The sequence below is a fragment of the Mycteria americana genome, chromosome Z (assembly GCF_035582795.1).
Source record: "Mycteria americana isolate JAX WOST 10 ecotype Jacksonville Zoo and Gardens chromosome Z, USCA_MyAme_1.0, whole genome shotgun sequence".
NCBI lineage: Eukaryota > Metazoa > Chordata > Aves > Ciconiiformes > Ciconiidae > Mycteria > Mycteria americana.
Genome location: NC_134396.1, coordinates 68,147,890 through 68,167,242, shown reverse-complemented (window position 1 = coordinate 68,167,242; position 19,353 = coordinate 68,147,890). Strand labels below are relative to the sequence as shown.

The 19,353-nt window shown below is 39.3% G+C and overlaps 1 protein-coding gene across 1 annotated transcript in view; it reads left to right on the top strand.

Annotated features, from left to right (window-relative positions):
• Nucleotides 1–18,014, top strand: part of LOC142402810 (atrial natriuretic peptide receptor 1-like) — a 40,529-nt gene extending 22,515 nt beyond the window's left edge. Inside the window, exons 14-25 of the mRNA XM_075488634.1 lie at nt 2,435–2,483; nt 3,414–3,518; nt 4,485–4,604; nt 5,488–5,581; nt 6,391–6,478; nt 7,848–7,987; nt 9,112–9,264; nt 10,186–10,284; nt 12,650–12,741; nt 13,292–13,415; nt 15,857–16,034; nt 17,942–18,014. Coding sequence (XP_075344749.1) covers nt 2,435–2,483; nt 3,414–3,518; nt 4,485–4,604; nt 5,488–5,581; nt 6,391–6,478; nt 7,848–7,987; nt 9,112–9,264; nt 10,186–10,284; nt 12,650–12,741; nt 13,292–13,415; nt 15,857–16,034; nt 17,942–18,014 — 1,315 coding nt within the window. The remainder of the gene's footprint in view (nt 1–2,434; nt 2,484–3,413; nt 3,519–4,484; nt 4,605–5,487; nt 5,582–6,390; nt 6,479–7,847; nt 7,988–9,111; nt 9,265–10,185; nt 10,285–12,649; nt 12,742–13,291; nt 13,416–15,856; nt 16,035–17,941) is intronic.
• Nucleotides 18,015–19,353: the final 1,339 nt, after the last annotated feature.

Sequence of the window (19,353 nt, the reverse complement as noted above, 5' to 3'; positions counted from 1 at the left end):
TTGTCCTGTGTCGGTCTTTACTTTTCAGCATGGACTGGTCTTAGAAAGTACTGTGCTCCAACTAAGCAGTAATTTTACAAATGTGTTATGCATTGCAGTTTACCATTGACCCACAGCCAAAATGCATTCCAGAAAATGTTTCCTTGCTGCTTGTCTGGTTCATACTTTGCCCCTGTTCAGGTTAGATAACTGTTACTTGACTTGGCATGCAACCTGGCCTCCTGAAGCCATTTCTTGCCAAGGACTCCCCTTAAAATAGTCCTAGGAGCTGGTTTGCTCATATCATAGATGACTACAATGAAGTTTTGACAGATTCAGTGAAAGCTTGCTGAATCTATCTTGCTGTCAGTCCCCGTGTCTGCAAAATCCAGGTCTTCTTTTGTTGTATTGCAGTTAATCCTTTCTTGGTAAAAAACACTAAGAGATGAAATCAGAAAAGGGAGAAGAGCAACGTGCAGTCAGGGAAGAAAGATAGAGATGTACCCTGTAGCATTAAAAAGGTTGTCTTTTTACCTGAGCTATTCTTCAGAACCTGCATTTTAACACAGTTTGTGTTTGATGATATGAGCAGGTATGTCATGGTTTTGCCCCAGCCAGCAGCTGAGCACCACGCAGCCGCTCGCTCACTCCCCCCTGATGGGATGGGGGAGAGAATCAGAAGAGTAAAAGTGAGAAAACTCATGGGTTGAGATAAAAACAGTTTAATAGGTAAAGCAAAAGCCGCGCACGCAAGCAAAGCAAAACAAGGAATTCATTCACTCCTTCCCATGGGCAGGCAGGTGTTCAGCCATCTCCAGGAAAGCAGAGCTCCATCACGCGTAATGGGTACTTGGGAAGACAAATGCCATCACTCCGAACGTCCCCCCTTTCCTTCTTCTTCCCCAGCTTTATATACTGAGCATGACGCCATATGGTATGGAATAGCCCTTTGGTCAGCTGGGGTCAGCTGTCCTGGCTGTGTCCCCTCCCAACTGCTTCTGCACCTGGCAGAGCACAGGAAGCTGAAAAGTCCTTGACCAGTGCAGCAACAACTAGAACATCTCTGTATTATCAACACTGTTTTCAGCACAAATCCAAAACATAGCCCCATACCAGCCACTGTAAAGAAAATTAACTCTATCTCAGCTGAAGCCAGGACAAGGTGCTAAGCCTTCCTGATACATGTATGTGGGCTCACTGGCTAGGGAGCAGTGTCCCAGTCTTGAAAACCTCAGTTTGTATCTGTGCAAAAATTCCATTAATATTTCCTGAAGTTACGACCCAAATAAAAAATGAGTAGAAACTGCAGGAGTGGGACTTGTAATTTTGTGTGCTCTTACAGATGAATCACTTGCTTTTAAAGTTCTCCAGGGAATGTGTTGGTCCCTGGGATAGATGGGAAATGTGTGGGTCCCAATAAATGGGAAAGCTAAAATGGAAATGAGAACAGGAGCATGAAAGCAGCTCCTGTTTGAGCTGAAGAGGCTGTTTCCAGTCACAGTTTCTTCTAGATTGGCTCCTCTTGATTTGTAATTATTACATGAATTTCACTATCCATTACGTTAGGACTTTTCTGAGCAGTGCTGCTGAAGCTGAATGAAATCAATACTGCTTTATTGGGGTTACCTCCATCATCTAATTACTCTCCTTGAAAATCTGTTTCAGCTTTGCTGTCTCACCAGGATTGGTATTCCTTTCTACCACCAAATAACCCCAAAATTAACATAAAAATCTCATCAGATTAATTTCTACATTATTCAGCATGGTTTATATGCATTATTTTATTTGCCAGTGGTGGTCCCTGAGTGGACTGAAAGAAAGATAGACATACCCCATTATACAGCTGGAATGCCTTACAGAACAGAGCCACCATTAGCAATACAACAGATTGCAAACCAATATTCCCCATAAAAGTAAATGTTATCAAGTTGAGATGCATGCGGGGAGTTAATTATTACACAGTTTCAATACATAAAGAGGCAAGAGTATCTTTATCAGGATTGCTGGCCGGAGGAGCTGCTGGCTTCTCAGAGATCACTGTTCTAAAAGATCTCTAGCGAGTTCAATAAGGAGTCTGAACACCCAGTTGTTACCCCATTTTTTCCATTCTTCACCCTTGGTGAATGTGTTTGACCTTGGTTTATCGGAGGAAGATGAGGATGATGAAAATATAATTCAGAAAGAACAAGCAAAAATGTTTACTGTAAAAGATCTACTCTGGACATGCTGTCTCATTATTGACTATATGGAGATTTTCCAGAACAGTGTTCTATGCTGAAAAGAAGCCACTCCTCCACAGAGTAGTAACAGATAGCAGCACTGTTGCCATCCTCCTTTTTGACTTACTGGGCTTTCAGTCATAAAATGGGGAAGAATAGGAAATCATGGAAAGAAGAAATCACTGACTCCATTAACTGGTATTTCATTAAGATTTTGGTTTGCTTTTATTCTGCAGTTATGCCATCATTTTACTAGAAATTGCCACAAGAAGTGACCCTATGCCAGTAAGTAAAGATGAACTTCGAAGTTTGCATGACAACTTTGATACTGTTTCTGCTGAAGATACAAACCAAACTCTGAGTAACTGCACCTTTGATTTATTTTTTGAGCATGCATTTTCCTCTTGATTTTGTGGGTGCCAGTTCAGTTCCAATTGAACATGCAATCAGGGCTTCCTCCTGCATCTACCAGTCTTCCCTTCAGGACTTCGAAGAAGAGTGTATGACAAAAATAATGTAGCTCCAAAATTATCTTTTGGTTAGCTCTGTGAGGCTTAATGGCAGGGGGGTGGAGAGGGAAGGTATGCCATAACATCTTCTTTTGTCTCCTCTTGTTCCTTCCCTTTCCTGCCATGCACAGGCCCTTTCAGTGGAGTCTTGCAGTGGTAAAAATATGCTAGAAGAGCAAATAAGCTGATCTCCATAAGGAAAATGTCTTCTTTGCATGTGTCTTGTGATCAGTGCTAGATGGCAAACACAAAAAATGTGCCTTGAAATTGAAACCAGATGTTCTGGATATGTAACCATGTTCTGTCTGCAATAATTTGCTTAACAAGAATTCTAACAATGAAGACCTGAAACTGCCATTCTTCCATTTCTGACAGTTTGTGATAATAGACCAATGTAGACCTTGTGGTTTCTCAAAAGTTTCCCCATATCTTGCCAGGTATTCATTTCTTTCAGAAGTTGTTTACCTCATATAAATACTGAGATTAAAGTCTTTCAGCTATGGAAAAGCTTTTAGACAAGGCCACCCAGTTCAGACTGGGTTATATCCTTATTTTTTTTTCCCTTGCACTCGCAGGTAAAAAAGCTGATCTGGAAGTGATAGGGAAGATGTCATAAAACTAAAGATGATCACAGTAATATATTTTCAATGGGCGGTATGAAAAACACACCACTTGTTTCAACATCGTTTAATGCGTTTTTCTCTAGAAAGATGATGTGCATTCAGCTGAATATTCTTGGTGCCCACCTTTGGCAGAATTAATTTCAGGAAAGGCTGAGAATTCTTGCCCTTGTCCCACAGATTACATAGAGGTGAGTAAGATACAATATTGTATACAAAAATTCTTTATTGAAGTGAATTTAAGTCATGTCACAGAAGTTTTATGGCAATATTAGCTTTGATGAATGTAAACAACCCAGAAGTAAAGTACATCTCAAACAAGGCACAATTAAATGCTTTAATATCCTTAATAAAAACCCAGTAATTCTGACAAATTGAAAGCTTCAGTTGTCCCCTCAAATTGTCAGTGTAATAACTAATGTTTTTAACATTCAGTCATTGATTTTTGTGCATTTTCATTTTATTATAAAGTGTTGAGTTCCATACATATTTTATATTAGTAGTATCTATTTAGCTTACTGGCAAAGGACTTTCAAATAGTGAAGTATGTGTCTCAGGCAAAGTATGAGTTTGCTTTGATTCTCATGCAAAAGGTCTATGTGTTCAGTAGCCTCAAACTGCCTAATAAAACAAAGTAGACCCACTCATAGTTCAATTAAATCAGAAGAAGATTGTGGCATCCTTGTTTCAGCTTAATATAATTCACTTCTGGTGGTTTGTAGCAACCTAAATGTAACAGGCAACCTCATAAGCAGCACTGGATTTTAGTCGGGAGTTAACATTCTTAAGAAGTAGTTGGGTTTTTAATCTTTTGTGAATTTTGTGTACAGACAAGTCCCCTGAAAACAGTATGTGACTCCAACAGCATAACACTGTCTTAAAGCACAAGACAAGAGCTTAAGCAGTGTTTGGCAGAAGGAATGTAAGCATCTAATTCATGATTTGCCCCAGCAGCATTTTCATGAACTAACATCCTTCATTCAGCATAAATCTGTAGAACTCCGGAGACCTCAGTATAGCTCTGCCACTTTTCAGCAGCTGCAGATAGGGCTTCATATGCAGTTTGCACAGAAAATAGTAGTATTAATTAGAAACACTGCCTGTGCTTGGAATGACAAAAGGCTGTTTGCTTTTCTCACTCTCTTTCCCTGCTGCAGTTAATCAGAAGGTGCAGAAAAAATAATCCAGCCCAAAGGCCTACATTTGAACAAGTCAAGAAAATGTTGTACAAGATGAATCCTAATAAAGTTAGCCCTGTTGACATGATGATGACTCTGGTAAATTTAGTTTTTTAATCCAATCCAAGTCAATCTGCTCACTTGCAATAACTTTCACCTCTGTCCTTCAGGTTTGTTTTTTGATCTCATACCCCTTGTTTGATGAGAAAATCCACAGTCTGGTGGGCTGATTGTAGCTGCAGTTCTGCTTGAGACCCAGCTTTCCTTCTCATTCCATTTCTGTCAGTTTTTCTTAACTTTCTCAACTTCTTTGGGGCTGAACACTTTTGTTTCTTCAGTCAAATGTTGTTTGGTTTTTAATGCACTCGCAGGAAACTATATTCTCCTTTTCCAGTGGCTCGGTGGTGATCTTACAGTACTGGGGGTATAGAATCCCTGCATGCCACAAATAGCATGTTTACAGATGCATTTTGAGCAGAGTATCTTAAGCCCATCAGCAGAGAAAAGAGACTCCTGCCTCCACAGCCTGTTGCCTCACACAGAGCAAGGATGCAAAAAGCATAGCATAGCATAGCAGGATAGTTTGTGAAACAGCATTATGAGCTTTTGATAAAGATTGAGACTTAGATACCTTTGGTTTTGGTAACATGTTTTAATCCATGTCTGCAGCTTGGTCTCTGCATTGGATTTGACCCCTAATGTTTACACAAACTTTGAAAAGTCTGGAATTGGCTTCTGCCCTCTTAAGTGTAAGCAACAATCTCAAATCTAGAATCATAAATTTACCTAGGGAGAAATCTGATCTTTGGATTTTATAAGAAAATTTTTTCTCAGATTTTCTCAAAATTTTAGCTCTTTCAGATCTGAGCCTTTGCTTATCTGAATGTTTTCAAAGCAGAATCATTCAAATGCTTAAATCCTATCAAACTATGAATCTGTTTCGGTAAAAGGATTATTTTATACAATTCTCTATGTTATTTAGATGGAGAAATATAGCAAACATCTGGAGATACTGGTTTCTGAGAGAACTCAGGATTTAATGCATGAAAAACAGAAGACTGATCGTCTGTTGTATAGTAAGTTATATAGCAAAAATACTGGATATTCTCCTCAATAATAATTTAATTTTAACTGTCTAATTACAAAGAGGAACACTTTGATAGATGATTATTTAATAAATAACATCTGGTTGGCAATGAATTAATATACTTGTTCTTTGCAAAGCTGGAAAGATATTTAACTATTTTTTATATTTCCCCCCTAAAAATCAGTGCACTCATCTGAGAGCTATGACTCCAGAATCCATAGTGTTCTCACTTTGATCTCACTTTGCAGTCCTTCTGTATAGTTATAAATATTGGGGAATTGCTTTTGGACTGAGGTTACTTTTAATGGCAGTGTATCTTCTGGAATTCTGAAAGAAAAAGGGGGTAAAGGAACAGGTATAACACATAGGAGAGAAAAAGGAAAAGGCTGTGAAAGTGCAAGATAGGAGAAATAAAGATGATAAAAAAATGAGAGAAGAGAGAGTAAACAAACCTAATACAGGAAGAAAACACTAGCAAGGAGTTGACAAAGAAGGAGTTAGTAATATCCCAAGTCACACCATTAGAATCTAACCTTACTCTGACTTGGAATGTATAGATATTGGTTTGTTTGAACTAAAACTTATGGGTCATCTGAAAAACCTGGACTTGTTATCAGGGAGATTTACCATGAATTCTCACATTACCACAGAGCAGGTTTTGATTCTAAAGAATGCTTTCACCTTCAGAATATTTCACATTTACGAACATTGCTTTTATACCTTTAAACAAACATGTTCTGTTTATTGTGTGCTTTTATCTATGGCAAAAGAGTAACAATGCTCTACTTTCTACAACAGGTATGTTGCCGAAGCAAGTAGCAGATGATCTCAGGCAGGGAAAACATGCACAAGCCCAAAGCTACTTAAGTGCCACCATCTTTTTCAGGTAAACAAAATGAAAGATAAGACTAGAACTGACTCCTACTGAAGAAACTTCTAGGCTCCTAGTAGAGGTGAAGCTCCTAACCGAGTACAGAATTTCTATCTAAACTGCCATTTATCGTACCAGGTGGCAACATTTGACTCTGCAAATGAGTGTCTTTCAAAATTCTTACACCTCTCCTTTTTTTCATTACAATTACTTAAATAAAAAATGAGATTACTGTGGAGCTCTAACACACAGCAGCATGTCACTTTGTGTGCTACACACACATGCGTATATGTTTAAGATAGACCTAAGTAAAGGTTCCAGCATTTAGCTGTGTAAAGGAAACTTGTCTATCCTTACATTCCACGTGGATTTACAGTGTCCTGGTTTTGGCTGGGATAGAGTTGATTTTCTTCCTAGTAGCTGGTATAGTGCTGTGCTTTGGATTTTAGTATGATAATAATATTGATAACACGCTGATGTTCTGGCTGTCGCTAAGCAGTGTTTACACTGGTCAAGGACTTTTTTCAGCTCCCCATGCTCTGCCAGGTGCCCAAGAAATGGGAGGGGGTTCAGTCAGGATAGTTGATCCAAACTGACCAAAGGGCTATTCCATACCATATGATGTCATGCCCAGTATATAAACTGGGGGAGTTGGCCACGGGGTAGCGATTGCTGCTCGGGGACTGGCTGGGCGTCGGTTGGCGGGTGGTGAGCGGTTGTATCTTTTTTTTTTATCCCCCCCCCCCCCCTTTTTCCCCTCCCTTGGGTTTTGTTCCTCTCTCTCTCTTGTTGTTTTCCTTCTCATTACAATTCATTATTATTATTACTATTATTTTGTTCCAATTATTAAACTGTTCTTATCTCAACCCATGAGTTTTCTTACTTTTTCTCTTCTGATTCTCTCCCCCATCCCACCGGGGGGGAGTGAGTGAGCGGCTGTGTGGTGCTTAGCTGCCGGCTGGGGCTAAACCACGACATGCAGTCTTTGACTTGTTATGTGTGCATGAAGCAACATATAAATTGCATGTCTTCACTTGTCATAAATGGACAGATATTAAGTTCCCTTTTTTCATTTTTACATAACCCAGAACTGAAGACTACTTAGGCTGTTGCAGATTAAAGTCTAGCTGTAAAAAATGGTTTACTGCATTGGTAAGGAAAAAGACTTAGGTCAGTCAGTCCTTTTAAATGGAAGGAGTCTTGTTTTCAGTTTAAGTAAATGTTTGAAGACAAAACTATTCTCTAAGATGCTTAGCGAAAGAAATACTAAAAAAGAGAAGGTTGCGGTAGTTCCACTGAGAAATTATTACTGTGTGTTTAGGATTACCAGTCTGCAATGGTTAACACAGTGGATGAGTATGTTCTTTCTGTTGTGTTTTAACAGTGACATTGTTGGCTTCACTCAGCTCTCCAGCAGCAGCACACCCTACCAAGTGGTAGATCTCTTGAACAAGCTTTATACCACTTTTGATGAAATCATAGATAACTATGATGTCTATAAGGTGGAGACAATAGGAGATGCCTGTAAGTTCCTTGAGCTGTGGACAATGATGGGGCATGGGTATTTCATCTGGATAGAGACTGATTTGATGACAAGGAAGAATGGATGAAGGAGATTTGGAAAGCTTATTACCACCGGGAAGACCACACAAAACAATTTGGGGAGAAGTCCTAGCAGAGCCCTAGCAAACTTTAGGAACATTTTCCTGCATACCTTTCATCATTTCTATGACTGATGAATGTTGTGGTTGGGACAAATGAATTCAGGAAACTACCGCTGCTGTTTATTTGGTTCCTATGACCTGTAAGGTCTGACTTTAAATGTTGGCAACAGATTAATCCCAGTTGGCAACTTCTGTTTCACAGGACCACAACTGAAAAATTTACCTTCTCCATGGGAGCATAGATGCCATTCCATAAGCTTTATTATTTCTGTCCTTTTTGCAAAGACCATGACAACCTTCTCTCTTCTAATACTCTGTAGGGACTTGGCTGCCTCTTCTTTTTGGATTTTTAAGAAAATGGCTTTCTATTTGCTACCATGGAAATCTGCTGGGGACTGACTACCATTAAAACTGAGTTCCATCAAAAACCTAGCAGAATCTAGCAGGATTTTTGCATGAGACAGACAGGAAATCCTCTAAGAGATGTGGAAAAAAAGCCCCCACTCTTTTTTTTTGTGACATGGTTGAGCACATTCTGGAGCATAAAATTCCTGAACAAATGCACCTGAGGGATCCTGAAGAGACTTGTCTCTTCTCCTACAGTCAGTGCAAGCCTAGTGGGAATCATTGTCTCTCTTTATAACATCTGCCCAAAGACAAAAGGTATTGAACAGCCAGTTTTCCACTACCTCTCCCACTTCAAGCACCCTCAATGGAGGGAGGGAGGAAGAAAGGGTAGGAGGCAATAAATCTTACGGAAAAGTAAGATGGAGATCCAACATTTTTCAGAGCTAGGGTAATTACACACATGAGCTGTTGCCCTACCCTTCATTTATTTCTGGCTTTCTCTGCTCAGCAGCCACAACTGTGCCACAGGATATGAAGGAATAGGGCTTTATTTTTTTCTAACTTAGGCAGCATCCTTTGGTAAATCTGTGTGTAATGCCGAAAGTTAACACAGTTGTGTTGCATTGTTATGTTAAGATATGGTGGTGTCAGGAGTACCCAAAGAGAATGGGATCCTTCATGCCGGTGAGATTGCAAGTATGGCTTTAGACCTTCTAGATGTCTGCAAGACTTTTAAGATCCCACACAAGCCAAACACCCTCCTAAAGATAAGAGCAGGAATCCATTCAGGTATGTTGAGAGGGCTGTAAAAGAATCCTCCTCTGGTTTAACAAATGTTTCTGTGGAGTGGCATTTCCTCTCCATTAAAAATTAAGTTAATGTCTTGAGATGGGACAGAACACCTCATAGAGGTCATCAGAATAAATTACTGGATACCTGGAATATTGGGAACACAATGTGGAATACAACATTGGAAACACCACATGGCCCCAGTGCCTTTGCTGATGTGAGTGAGGACTGCCATTCTGTGTCTGTTACTTGTCCTTTTCAGCTGTTCTCATCTCAAAACAGCGAGATGGTTCTTGACTCTTTGATCTAGCCTTCACTATCAGACTCCCAGCCCCCTGATCTAAGCTGATATGTGATTGCAACTCCTTCTCGACAGACAGCCAGAGCTGGACACGTGCTGTGCAGCCCAGCATCTACAAATTAAGCAGCTCACGTTGTCTCAGCAAGAGATCATATCTTCTATATTTTAAATCCCCTGTGGCTGACATGAAGGAATCAAAATGCTCATTTTCTGCCTTCAGCAGGAGCAGGTTACTTCCTCTTCCTGCTTTTCCATGTGACTAGCGAGTGTTGTGTGCACAACTCCTGTTGACGGCATGCCTATCTCACTGCCCCTCAAAATATTCTGTTGTCATGCTGAAACATGATTCTGCAGGTGCCTTAATTCATGCACACTACCTCCATCCCATCGTCACTTCCCCCACCATTCTCCTTTGAGGCCCTTTTGCAATTCCCTCTGTGGCTCTGGAAGCTGGTGGCATCTGTAAATTAGATGTATAACCCATATAAGACTATACTGACACTCAGTCTTTATCTTGTTAATGAATGAGATATAAGGTAACGTAGGAAGCAGCCAGAAGGCTGTATGATTGATTATGTGATTTAAAAACACAAAAGATCTTGTTTTCTTTTCTTTAACAGGGGCAGTTGTAGCTGGAGTTGTTGGGACCAAAATGCCACGGTATTGTTTATTTGGAGATACTGTGAACACAGCTTCCAGGATGGAATCTACCAGTGAAGGTAACAAGGAACAAATGGCAGATGTGGTTTTGACCATGCCTTAATGAGTTCTGAAAAAATGTTATGCTGAGTTTTGAGTCCTGTCCTGTTTAAATGACTGCAAATCTGTAAAGAGGGTGTTGATTTCTGTGTCCAGTCTGCCTATGGGCAAATTATGCCAGTGATATTCTCTACAACCTTTGTAACAAGATCCCCTCATTCCTCAAGTCTCAGAGAGGGATTTTCATGTCTTTGAAGTTCTCTACAATAAAAAAGGGTAAGAATCAGATAAAATGAGACGTAAGTGGATATGTTCACTGTTTCCATTTCTTCCTGGCACCCAGCTGCATTTATAGTAAAAATATTTTCATGACTCCTCTTTTTCGCTGATAACTTCCTCTAATGGAGAACACAAGAGATGGTAGGACATCATGGGAGCTATGTCTGTCTTTAACCAGTATAGAAGATTATACATGTGTCCTCCAGCAAAGATATTAGACAAAAATCTCTAGAGATTAAATCTTGGAGATAGCCTCACTTTCACTTCTTCCCAGGAGATAACAGAGCTCCATGTTTACTTAGCAAGCTTTATCTTTAGCCAGTATGAGCATTTGAACCTCAAATTCTGAAATACTTTAGCCTGATCTACAAGAACTGGGGGGGAAAAAAAAAAGGATGAGGGAGTGATTCAAGGTGAAACAACTTTGATGGCTTGTTTTTGTTTCTTTCATTCATGAAATGAAGCTGAATAGTTTTATGGCTCACATTTCAATGCTTTGTAAATGGATTCGAATTAGGCAAAATCCAAGGTGTTTTCAAGTTTAATTTCCTGATAAAAAGTGATGCTTGCAACATCTATCATGATCCACTAAAAACAAGGCAGAAAGGCAGAGAAGTGGTCCTACATGATGGCTTTGAACGTTTAGCGTGGGGACTTGAGAATGAACCAGGGTCTATTCCTTCTCACCATTTCAAACATTTTTCCAAAGCAAATGCTAGCTTGAGTGGAATACATATAGCTTCATTTTCCTTCTGTCAGTCTCCCAGATAACTCCTTTCTTTCTCCTCCTCCTTTTCAGGCTCCTTGTATCATCTCATCTGAACTGCTTTAAAACTAATGCCTTCAAAATCTGCTTCCATCATTCTTCCCATTTCATCTTTTTTGTTCTGTACGTCAGTCTATTCCTCACACAGCTCATCAACACTATAAACTTAAGTGTAAAGACAGAGCTTCTTACCTTTTAAGTCTTTCTTTTATGTCCCTCTTTCTATGGCAAGGTACATGTGAGGATCTGAAATTACATTAACATATTTTAACCCTAAGATGATCACTTTAAAATAGATTAATTAATTACTAGCAATGTAAATTAAAATTGCTATCAGCTGGAATCTGAGTGCTAGTGTCTTGTTCCCAAGCAGGATGACCAGTTAAAATATCATGTATCTACTGGAAAGAGTATTTCAGAGATATGTATATGGATATGTTGAAATACTTATTTCAGACTTCCTGGTCTACAGGGAGTGTTTTGAGACTTTCACTAAAAAACATTTAAGCAAACAAAAAAAAGTGGATATTACAAAACCGTTATTTTCTGATAGAAGAAAAATCAATAAGACAATCTTAGCCAGTCCTACTATCATCTGGGATCTTTTTCAAACAAAGAAGCATACTGATTTACTCTGTGTCGCAGAATGTTAAAGGCAAAAAAACCCCAGGATTTTTTTTGGCAATTTTCCAAATTTTGGCAAAATGTTGCTTTCTGTCAAAAGTAGGAATATTCAGAATTTGTTCTATCTCTGCTCCTCCTTGGTCCTTCCTCCATCATTTGCAGAAGGCAAGACACCAGCGTTTACATGAAGATAACTTCTCAACTAAGGAAAAATCACATTGTTAAAAAAAAATAGTGGAATTATGGTAATATTGTCTAGTCCTCCTGTTTTTATTTACGGGCTTGGAGGCAGAGCAAGGATGGCAGTTTCTTTAATGTTTAGACTTCACTGAAAACTGTATGTGCAAAGAAAGTGCTGGCTCTTTATTGACTAGGAGGTAGAACTATGTATGGTTTTCTTCGCAAGATGAAAAGGGTGCTCATCAGTAACTCCAGCTAGGCAGCTATGAAGAGTAGACAAATAATATTAGATGCAGGATGTGAAGAGTAGCATGTGTTGACAGCCACGTATTTGTCCTGAGATGCCCTGACAAAGAGGCCAGGATACTGGAGCTGGTGTGCAAACATTTCAAATAACAGAGGAATGACAGCAAAGACATGAAAAAAGCAAGGGGAGCTCATTAATGAGTCTTGAAGTCTTTGGCACACAGAGGGGAACGGATCTGTCTTAGATGTTTAAACAGTTACGATAACATGACAATTGTCTCTCTTTCCAGCTCTTAAAATACAGTGCAGTTCAAGTGCATACCAGCTGTTGGAGCAGATTGGAGAGTATGTGTTAGTATGCCGTGGGAATTTACAAGTCAAGGTGTGTATGCAACATTTATACTCAGCTTTTCAGAGAGGAGAGTGTGAAAGTACTCTGGAGTCCCTGAATTTTAACTCATGCAGTCCTCTATGTCTCACAGTCCTTGGGTTAGACTATTTCCTGTCCCTGAAGAGAGGAGGCTCAAGTTTTAAACCAGGACCAATTCTATGGGCTTGTTCATGGGACAACCCTGATAATTCAGAGATGAAGGATTTAGCCAAACTGGGAAGTACTGCATGGCACATCACTTTGTCATAACCGCTTGAAATCAAAAAAGGTCATTCAGAGACATCATAAATCATCGTAAGAGTTCCATAAGAGGACTAACATACTTCTGGACCCAGTTTTGGATGGGACTTCAAAGAATTGTTTTAATCCATAGTGCTGCCACTATCTTTTAAGGAAAATTTTTATGCCTCAGTTTCCCTGTATGTAAAATGGCTGACAGGCACATCAGTCTCCTTTTGGGACTTGCTTTGAGTTGTAATAAGAAGATTATTATACAAACGATGGGTCGTATTATAACTCCATGACTCATTTTCTTCCTCAGGGGAAAGGAGACATGGTAACATACTGGCTTGAAGGTAAGAAAGCCTCTGCCACCCAGAAGGCAGTCACCAAGACTTCTATGACTCTTCAAGACCTCAACAGAGAATCGTTTAGTTTGATACCAGGTGTCCTTCCCAGTGATTCTCTCTCAAGTCCCGCTTACTAGCCACTCACTAACTCCAGCATCCATCCTGCTTTCAGTCTGTTAGGTCATCCTGCTGAATTAGAAAATAAGAAAAGAGATAGTATGCCCTTTTGGCCTTGTGGATGTATTAGCTCAGACTTTATTCACAGGTATCTCTCTCCCACCTGTGGCAGGAAAAATACAAACCAGCAAAAACTCAGCTTGAGGAATGATACATAAGGTAGCCCACCAGCTACTAGGGTGGAAGGTAGCTCCCAGTGTTACTTGTTGATTTGGTTTTGCTGGGTAATCCCCTGCCAGCAGCCTCCATCACTTCAAAACCAGCTGGCTTGGACATTCCAGCCTGTAAGCTGCTTCCACAGGAAAGAAGGAGGCAGTGCAGTGTTGCTATTTACTGGTATGATAAACCTTGTGGGTGTGATTGGTTTTGTGCTGTGAAAGGGAAAAATGAGATGTGTATTGTGTTAGAAAGCAAGGCCCATTGAAAGAGGAGAATGAAGCAGTGCAATCAGAGTGGATGCAAATTGAAATGAGAATTTGTACTCGTGCTTCTGTTTCATCTCTATTGCCTGGAGCATAGAAAAAAGAATTAAGAAGAAAGTCCAGGGTGTTTCCACAGAGTCAACACTTAGTGATACCTGCCATCTTGGTACACAGATCTGAAAATCCTGGGAGAGAAATGAAAGACATTGCATGCTGTTGTTAAACAGAGGAGAGTCCATTACAGCTGCTCTTGTCTTTGGCTGCTCTGGGATTTCTCTGAAAAACTGCCTTAACATTAGCTTATATTATGGAGTTGCTTTGACTAAAGTGGTGGTGAACCTACTATTGCTGGCTAGCTGTCTGACTGTGAAATCAGGCAGCCCTCTGAGTCACTGTGTAATTTAGGACACAGTTTAGAAAAGGTCATTCCTGAGCAAGCATTTCCTGTAAAGAGAGACCCATCACTACAAGTGGAGTAATCTGTTGATGAGCATGTTTCTGTAAGCATTGCTGGTGTTGACTGTCTTTAAAGACAAAGCATCTTTATGGTGGACCCTGTTTATACTTTTTAGGGTTTTATTTATGGCAATAAATTACCTTTCAGGGCTAATCTATTTTAAAGAGTTTAGCCAGTCCAGTTGAACTGATTAACAGTCTAACAGACTTAGATACATGAAATAGAGGAAGGAAGGATACCTAGAGTCACAGCAGTTCCACCATAATGTGAACTGGACCGGCCAAAGCTAACTGGGAGGAGGTGAAAAGGAAGGAATATGAGTGACATAGCACCATTTACTCCTCCTTATTCTGCTCCCTTACCCTCCAGTCTATCTCCGATTCTAAGTACAAGTACAAAAACACACACGTAGGTACAATTTTTCTGGTATAAATTTATGTAGCTTATAGCTTATATAAGAACCTGACTAGTTGTCCATGTTCCCATGTAGTTAGCATACATTTAATTCTGAATATGTGCTCTGTAACAGTAATAGGAGAGTCACACTACAGTCCTTCTTCAGCTTCTGTGGGAAGTAGATGCAGTGGTAACGTTAGATTTTTCAGAGAAGCCTAATAGAGGTAGAAAGCTAAATCCTTCTGAATTACGGAAGACTTATTTGAAATCCACAGAAAAATACAGAACATTCTGAGTGAAATTCTGTCTCAGAAGTCTGTGGGAATATTGCCACTTGAAGGGGACCAGAATTTCAGCAAGGGACATACACATAGCTGATCTTGTCACATGAGATCCCAACATAGAGTCCAGCCAAATTTTTTAAAATTAATTTTTTTAATTGATTTCACATTTTTTTCTAAACTTAAAAGATTCCTTTCTCTATTTTTTAATTTCGTATTAGTACATGGTACAGTTCCCTTATTTGTAATCTTAGCAAAATAAACCTTTCAGTTATCCAGAACCCAGAGATGTCCTTTAATACAAGCATTTCCTTTATCCAAATGCTATTGTGATATTGTGAAACTCTCTGCTCTATTATAGTGCTGCATGATGTATAATATAGTTTACATTATTCTTTTAATGAGTTAGAATTTTTTACATTTTTATTAGAAAGGTGCATATCATAGGGTCTTTCATCAAATGTGAATGTGAAAGCATGTTCTTTGTTATATGTTCATCTGTAGCAGTACTTCAGCTTTAACTCTTTTGCTTTATTTTAGTGTTGTTTTTAGAATTAAAAGCTTTAAAAGGAGTGTCTTCTGAGTTTAAAGTCTTCTAAATAGAAATGAGTGATGAGTGACCATTAGCAAGCTTGTTGGATTGACAGTCTTCACCACTGACATGTCCTTGGGTAGCATTCAAATTCTCTTGAAGATAGTAGAGAGACTCTTGCTGACTTCAAGAGTCTTAGAGTTTGGTGGTTATCTGCAAAAGAGGTACAGCTTGAAGTACGCCAGTGTCAGCCTACCTCTCTGTTTTGTTAGTATCTCTTGATCTTCTCCCCAAACAGAGCATCTCCAGGATGAGAACTAGATTATTTCTAAGAACCATTGAATCTGTGGTATCTATCCTGAGACTTCAAGCAGTAGTCCTTATTGATGTCAGTTTGTCTGATGAGTATAATGATATGACTGTTCTTCCTCCAGAAGATAGAAGTATAGGGTAATGAATGTTATAGATGCAAATGGAAGTGTCCTCAGTCAACTGGCAAGTATTTAAGATTTATCTCAGGCATTTTGATAGATGCAGTCAATGGCTACAGCCATATTTCATTGTCAACTACTGAAGCAATAGGAAAGTTTCAGGAACATGAGCTCTATTTGGTTACACAGATTTTTACTAGAAGTTAGACACAATGCAGCAGTCATTAGAGATTGTATGACACAGCAAATTCAGCAAAGGTGGTTGCAGCATAAAGCTTGCGAGATGTGCCTTACTTTTACCTCCTGGGGATGGCACAGCTGCAGAGATAATTTTTTTCTGTATTGTTGTGGCCACACAGGTATACGTATGTATAAGAATATATATAATATAGAGAGAAATATACATTCATATATATGTAAAACATGTCTGGCTATAAATATAACTGTATAGGGAGAGGTTAGTGCAAATCAATACCCAGTATAAGGACACGAAATTGTTGACAATTGTTGCCTCAGGTTTGAACTCTGCAAGCATCTCATTTTTTGAACCCACCAAGGGAACACAGAGTGGTGCTCTGCACAGAACTTCATATACAAGGGCAGGTGGTCTTATAGCACCTGCAAACCAAACTGCTGTCCCATTTCACCACTCTAAATCTATATCCTTGTGTGGGGTGGCACTTGTGACTGATGTTACTGCAAATTCAGATCTCCAGAGAGTCCTGTTACAGCTCCTGGTATCTCTCACTGCCCAGGAAATGTAGCAAGGAAGCTTGTGGCTAACGCTGTAGGTGCTGACGAAAGTCCTGATGACCTTGACAATGCAGGAAAGCATCTACCAGCTGGTAAAGCTGAAGTATGATAACTAGCACGGTGCTCATCTTTGAGATGCTTTAAATCCACAGAGATTCACATCCCAGATGTGGAGCTAGTCAGCTGATCTAGCAAGCATTCTTTTCTAAAATGGCAGTCTGTACAGATAAATATGTGATGTGTTCCTCCTTTCCTAGGAGATTATACCCCTACCAGAAAATGGGAAAGCAATTGTAATAATAGAGCTGAAGAACTGAAGGTGATGTGTACTTTATAGATGACTTCAGTTCCTCTCTCAGTGGCCATTCATTGCCTACGCTCATGCAAAATAATGGAAAGGATACCAATACTGTATTCATGATGTGGTGACTTTATGGAAAGATTGTGCATTTTGATTATCATTTATTGCAGCTCTATCTACATACAGGTGAGGATGCAGGCAGGTACATTAAATAAATCACACAACACAAAAACTGACTTATGAAAGTCTTTAATTAGATTGACAAACCTTCACTATATTGTTTCAGTTTGAGTGTTGAGGAGTATATTGAATAACCACAATATTTAAAAAAATACCAACAAGTAAAAAAAATGGTGAATGTATTCCAGGTGTAAAACTTCCTAGATTTTAATCAAACCATTGGCATTGGAAAAAGACTGTGTTTTGCCACCAAAAAGTTAGTCTTTATCCCCTAGATTAGGTAGCAAACACCTTTTATTTAGCTTGTTATCAATATGTGCAGAAGGTCTCCAGTTCCATAGTTCTTTTTGTGTAAACAGAAAAGTTATCTGCTTCTTCCTACAGCTACTTAGTCAAACCAGAAAAATTAATTTACTTGAAGAAAAGTGGAACAAAATCAGGTATTCTTTGCAAACAGTGCAAGGGCATAGTATGAGTGTTGAGCCTGACTGTGTGGTCAAGAGGATGCAGGGTCTCTTGAAGATCTATGTCTGAAGAAGAGATTGGTATGAGATTCCCCAGCAAGTAGAACATCTATCTCTCCCACCCCACTCAGACCCCCAAAAGTTATCAATAGCCCTTCCATCTGAATTGACCTCAATAGTAAGAGTCTTTGGTTTTTTAAGAGTGTCTTTCTGGGGCTCTCCTTTCAGACCAGTAAAAGACAAGGCTATGGAAGATTATTCTGATTATTCTCCAGCTGGCTACCATCTGCTTTTCAGCTAATGAGTACTCTGTCCTCCTAATTCCTATCTGAATTTTCCCCTACTTCACACCAGTCAGTGTAAAACATTGGATTGTACAATATTACATTCTAAATTGGAATTCAAATATAAAATCATTTGCAATCCAATGTTCTGTCCAAAAACAGAAGGGGGAAAATTCCCTCTCCTCCTGATTTAAAATTTGCTAAAATGCACTTTCTGATGCAGAGATATAAAACAATCAGTTTGAAATGTGAGAGAGTGGGTTTTGTAGAATTGGTTTGTGTGGGAACCCTAACGACTGAAGCCTTCCAATGAGCATGCATGAGACTACATGATGTTATTTAGTGTCCAACAGTATACTAACCACAGTCCTCTGGTTCAGACAGGGAACCAAGCTACCCCATCTTCTGTATTTGTACCTCACCTTTCCACTGCACTAGGTCTTAAGCACATATGCATCCTTTTTGGAACTAACTTCTAGTGCTGGATTTAACAGTTTTCATACAGTACTAAGTTTGACCTTGAAGCTCCACATGAAATTTTTACTGTTACAACTTTGCCTTGGATTTCAATGGCAATAGAATAGGTACTTCCTAGCCTGTGAATGCCAAATACCGTAGTAGCATCCTTATGCTCATGAGTGCGCATAATTGCTAATGATTATCACAGCATTTCACAGTAAAATACTATGCTGTGCAAATAAGGGTTTTGATGAGATCTGAAAATGAATCAGCATTCCTGGCATCAGATCCCGACTACATACCATTTTTTTTCCTGTAGCTCTTGCATCCTGCCTCCAGGCAGAAAAACACTCTCTGTCCTTACCTGGGGAACCTGTTCAGGGTAAGCTACCAAAGAGAAGCTACACATATGGAAGAATGCACTAAACATACTGCCTATGTGAACAGAATATAATAGAGTTAATCTAACAAAGTAATGAAATACTGTCTGTGAAGCCTTTTTGGTCTCTTTTGCTTTCATGAATAATACCTCTTTTTCTGTTCTTGCCTCGCTAGAACAAAGTACAGAGCCAGAGTTTCAAAGTATTTAACCCTTTTCCACTCCCTAAGTAATGAAACTGTGGGTTGAAAAAATACTAGTACTTAATCTGTCAGAATTGGCCAAGGGTGCAAGGCTTTTACCAATGTTTTGGGGAAATGCTGAATGCAAAGCACTGGAAAATTTGTTTGCAATTGGTAATGGAGCCAGGATTTCACAGGGGTTGTAATGAAACACAGTCCTGGGACATTTAAACTTTGAGTATCCTGTTGGAAGAACTGTGTGTCCTTAAAGAGCCACAATGGAGTTCTTCGAAAAATTCTCTTCTCCTAAAGGACAGAAAAAATTTTAAATTGCAA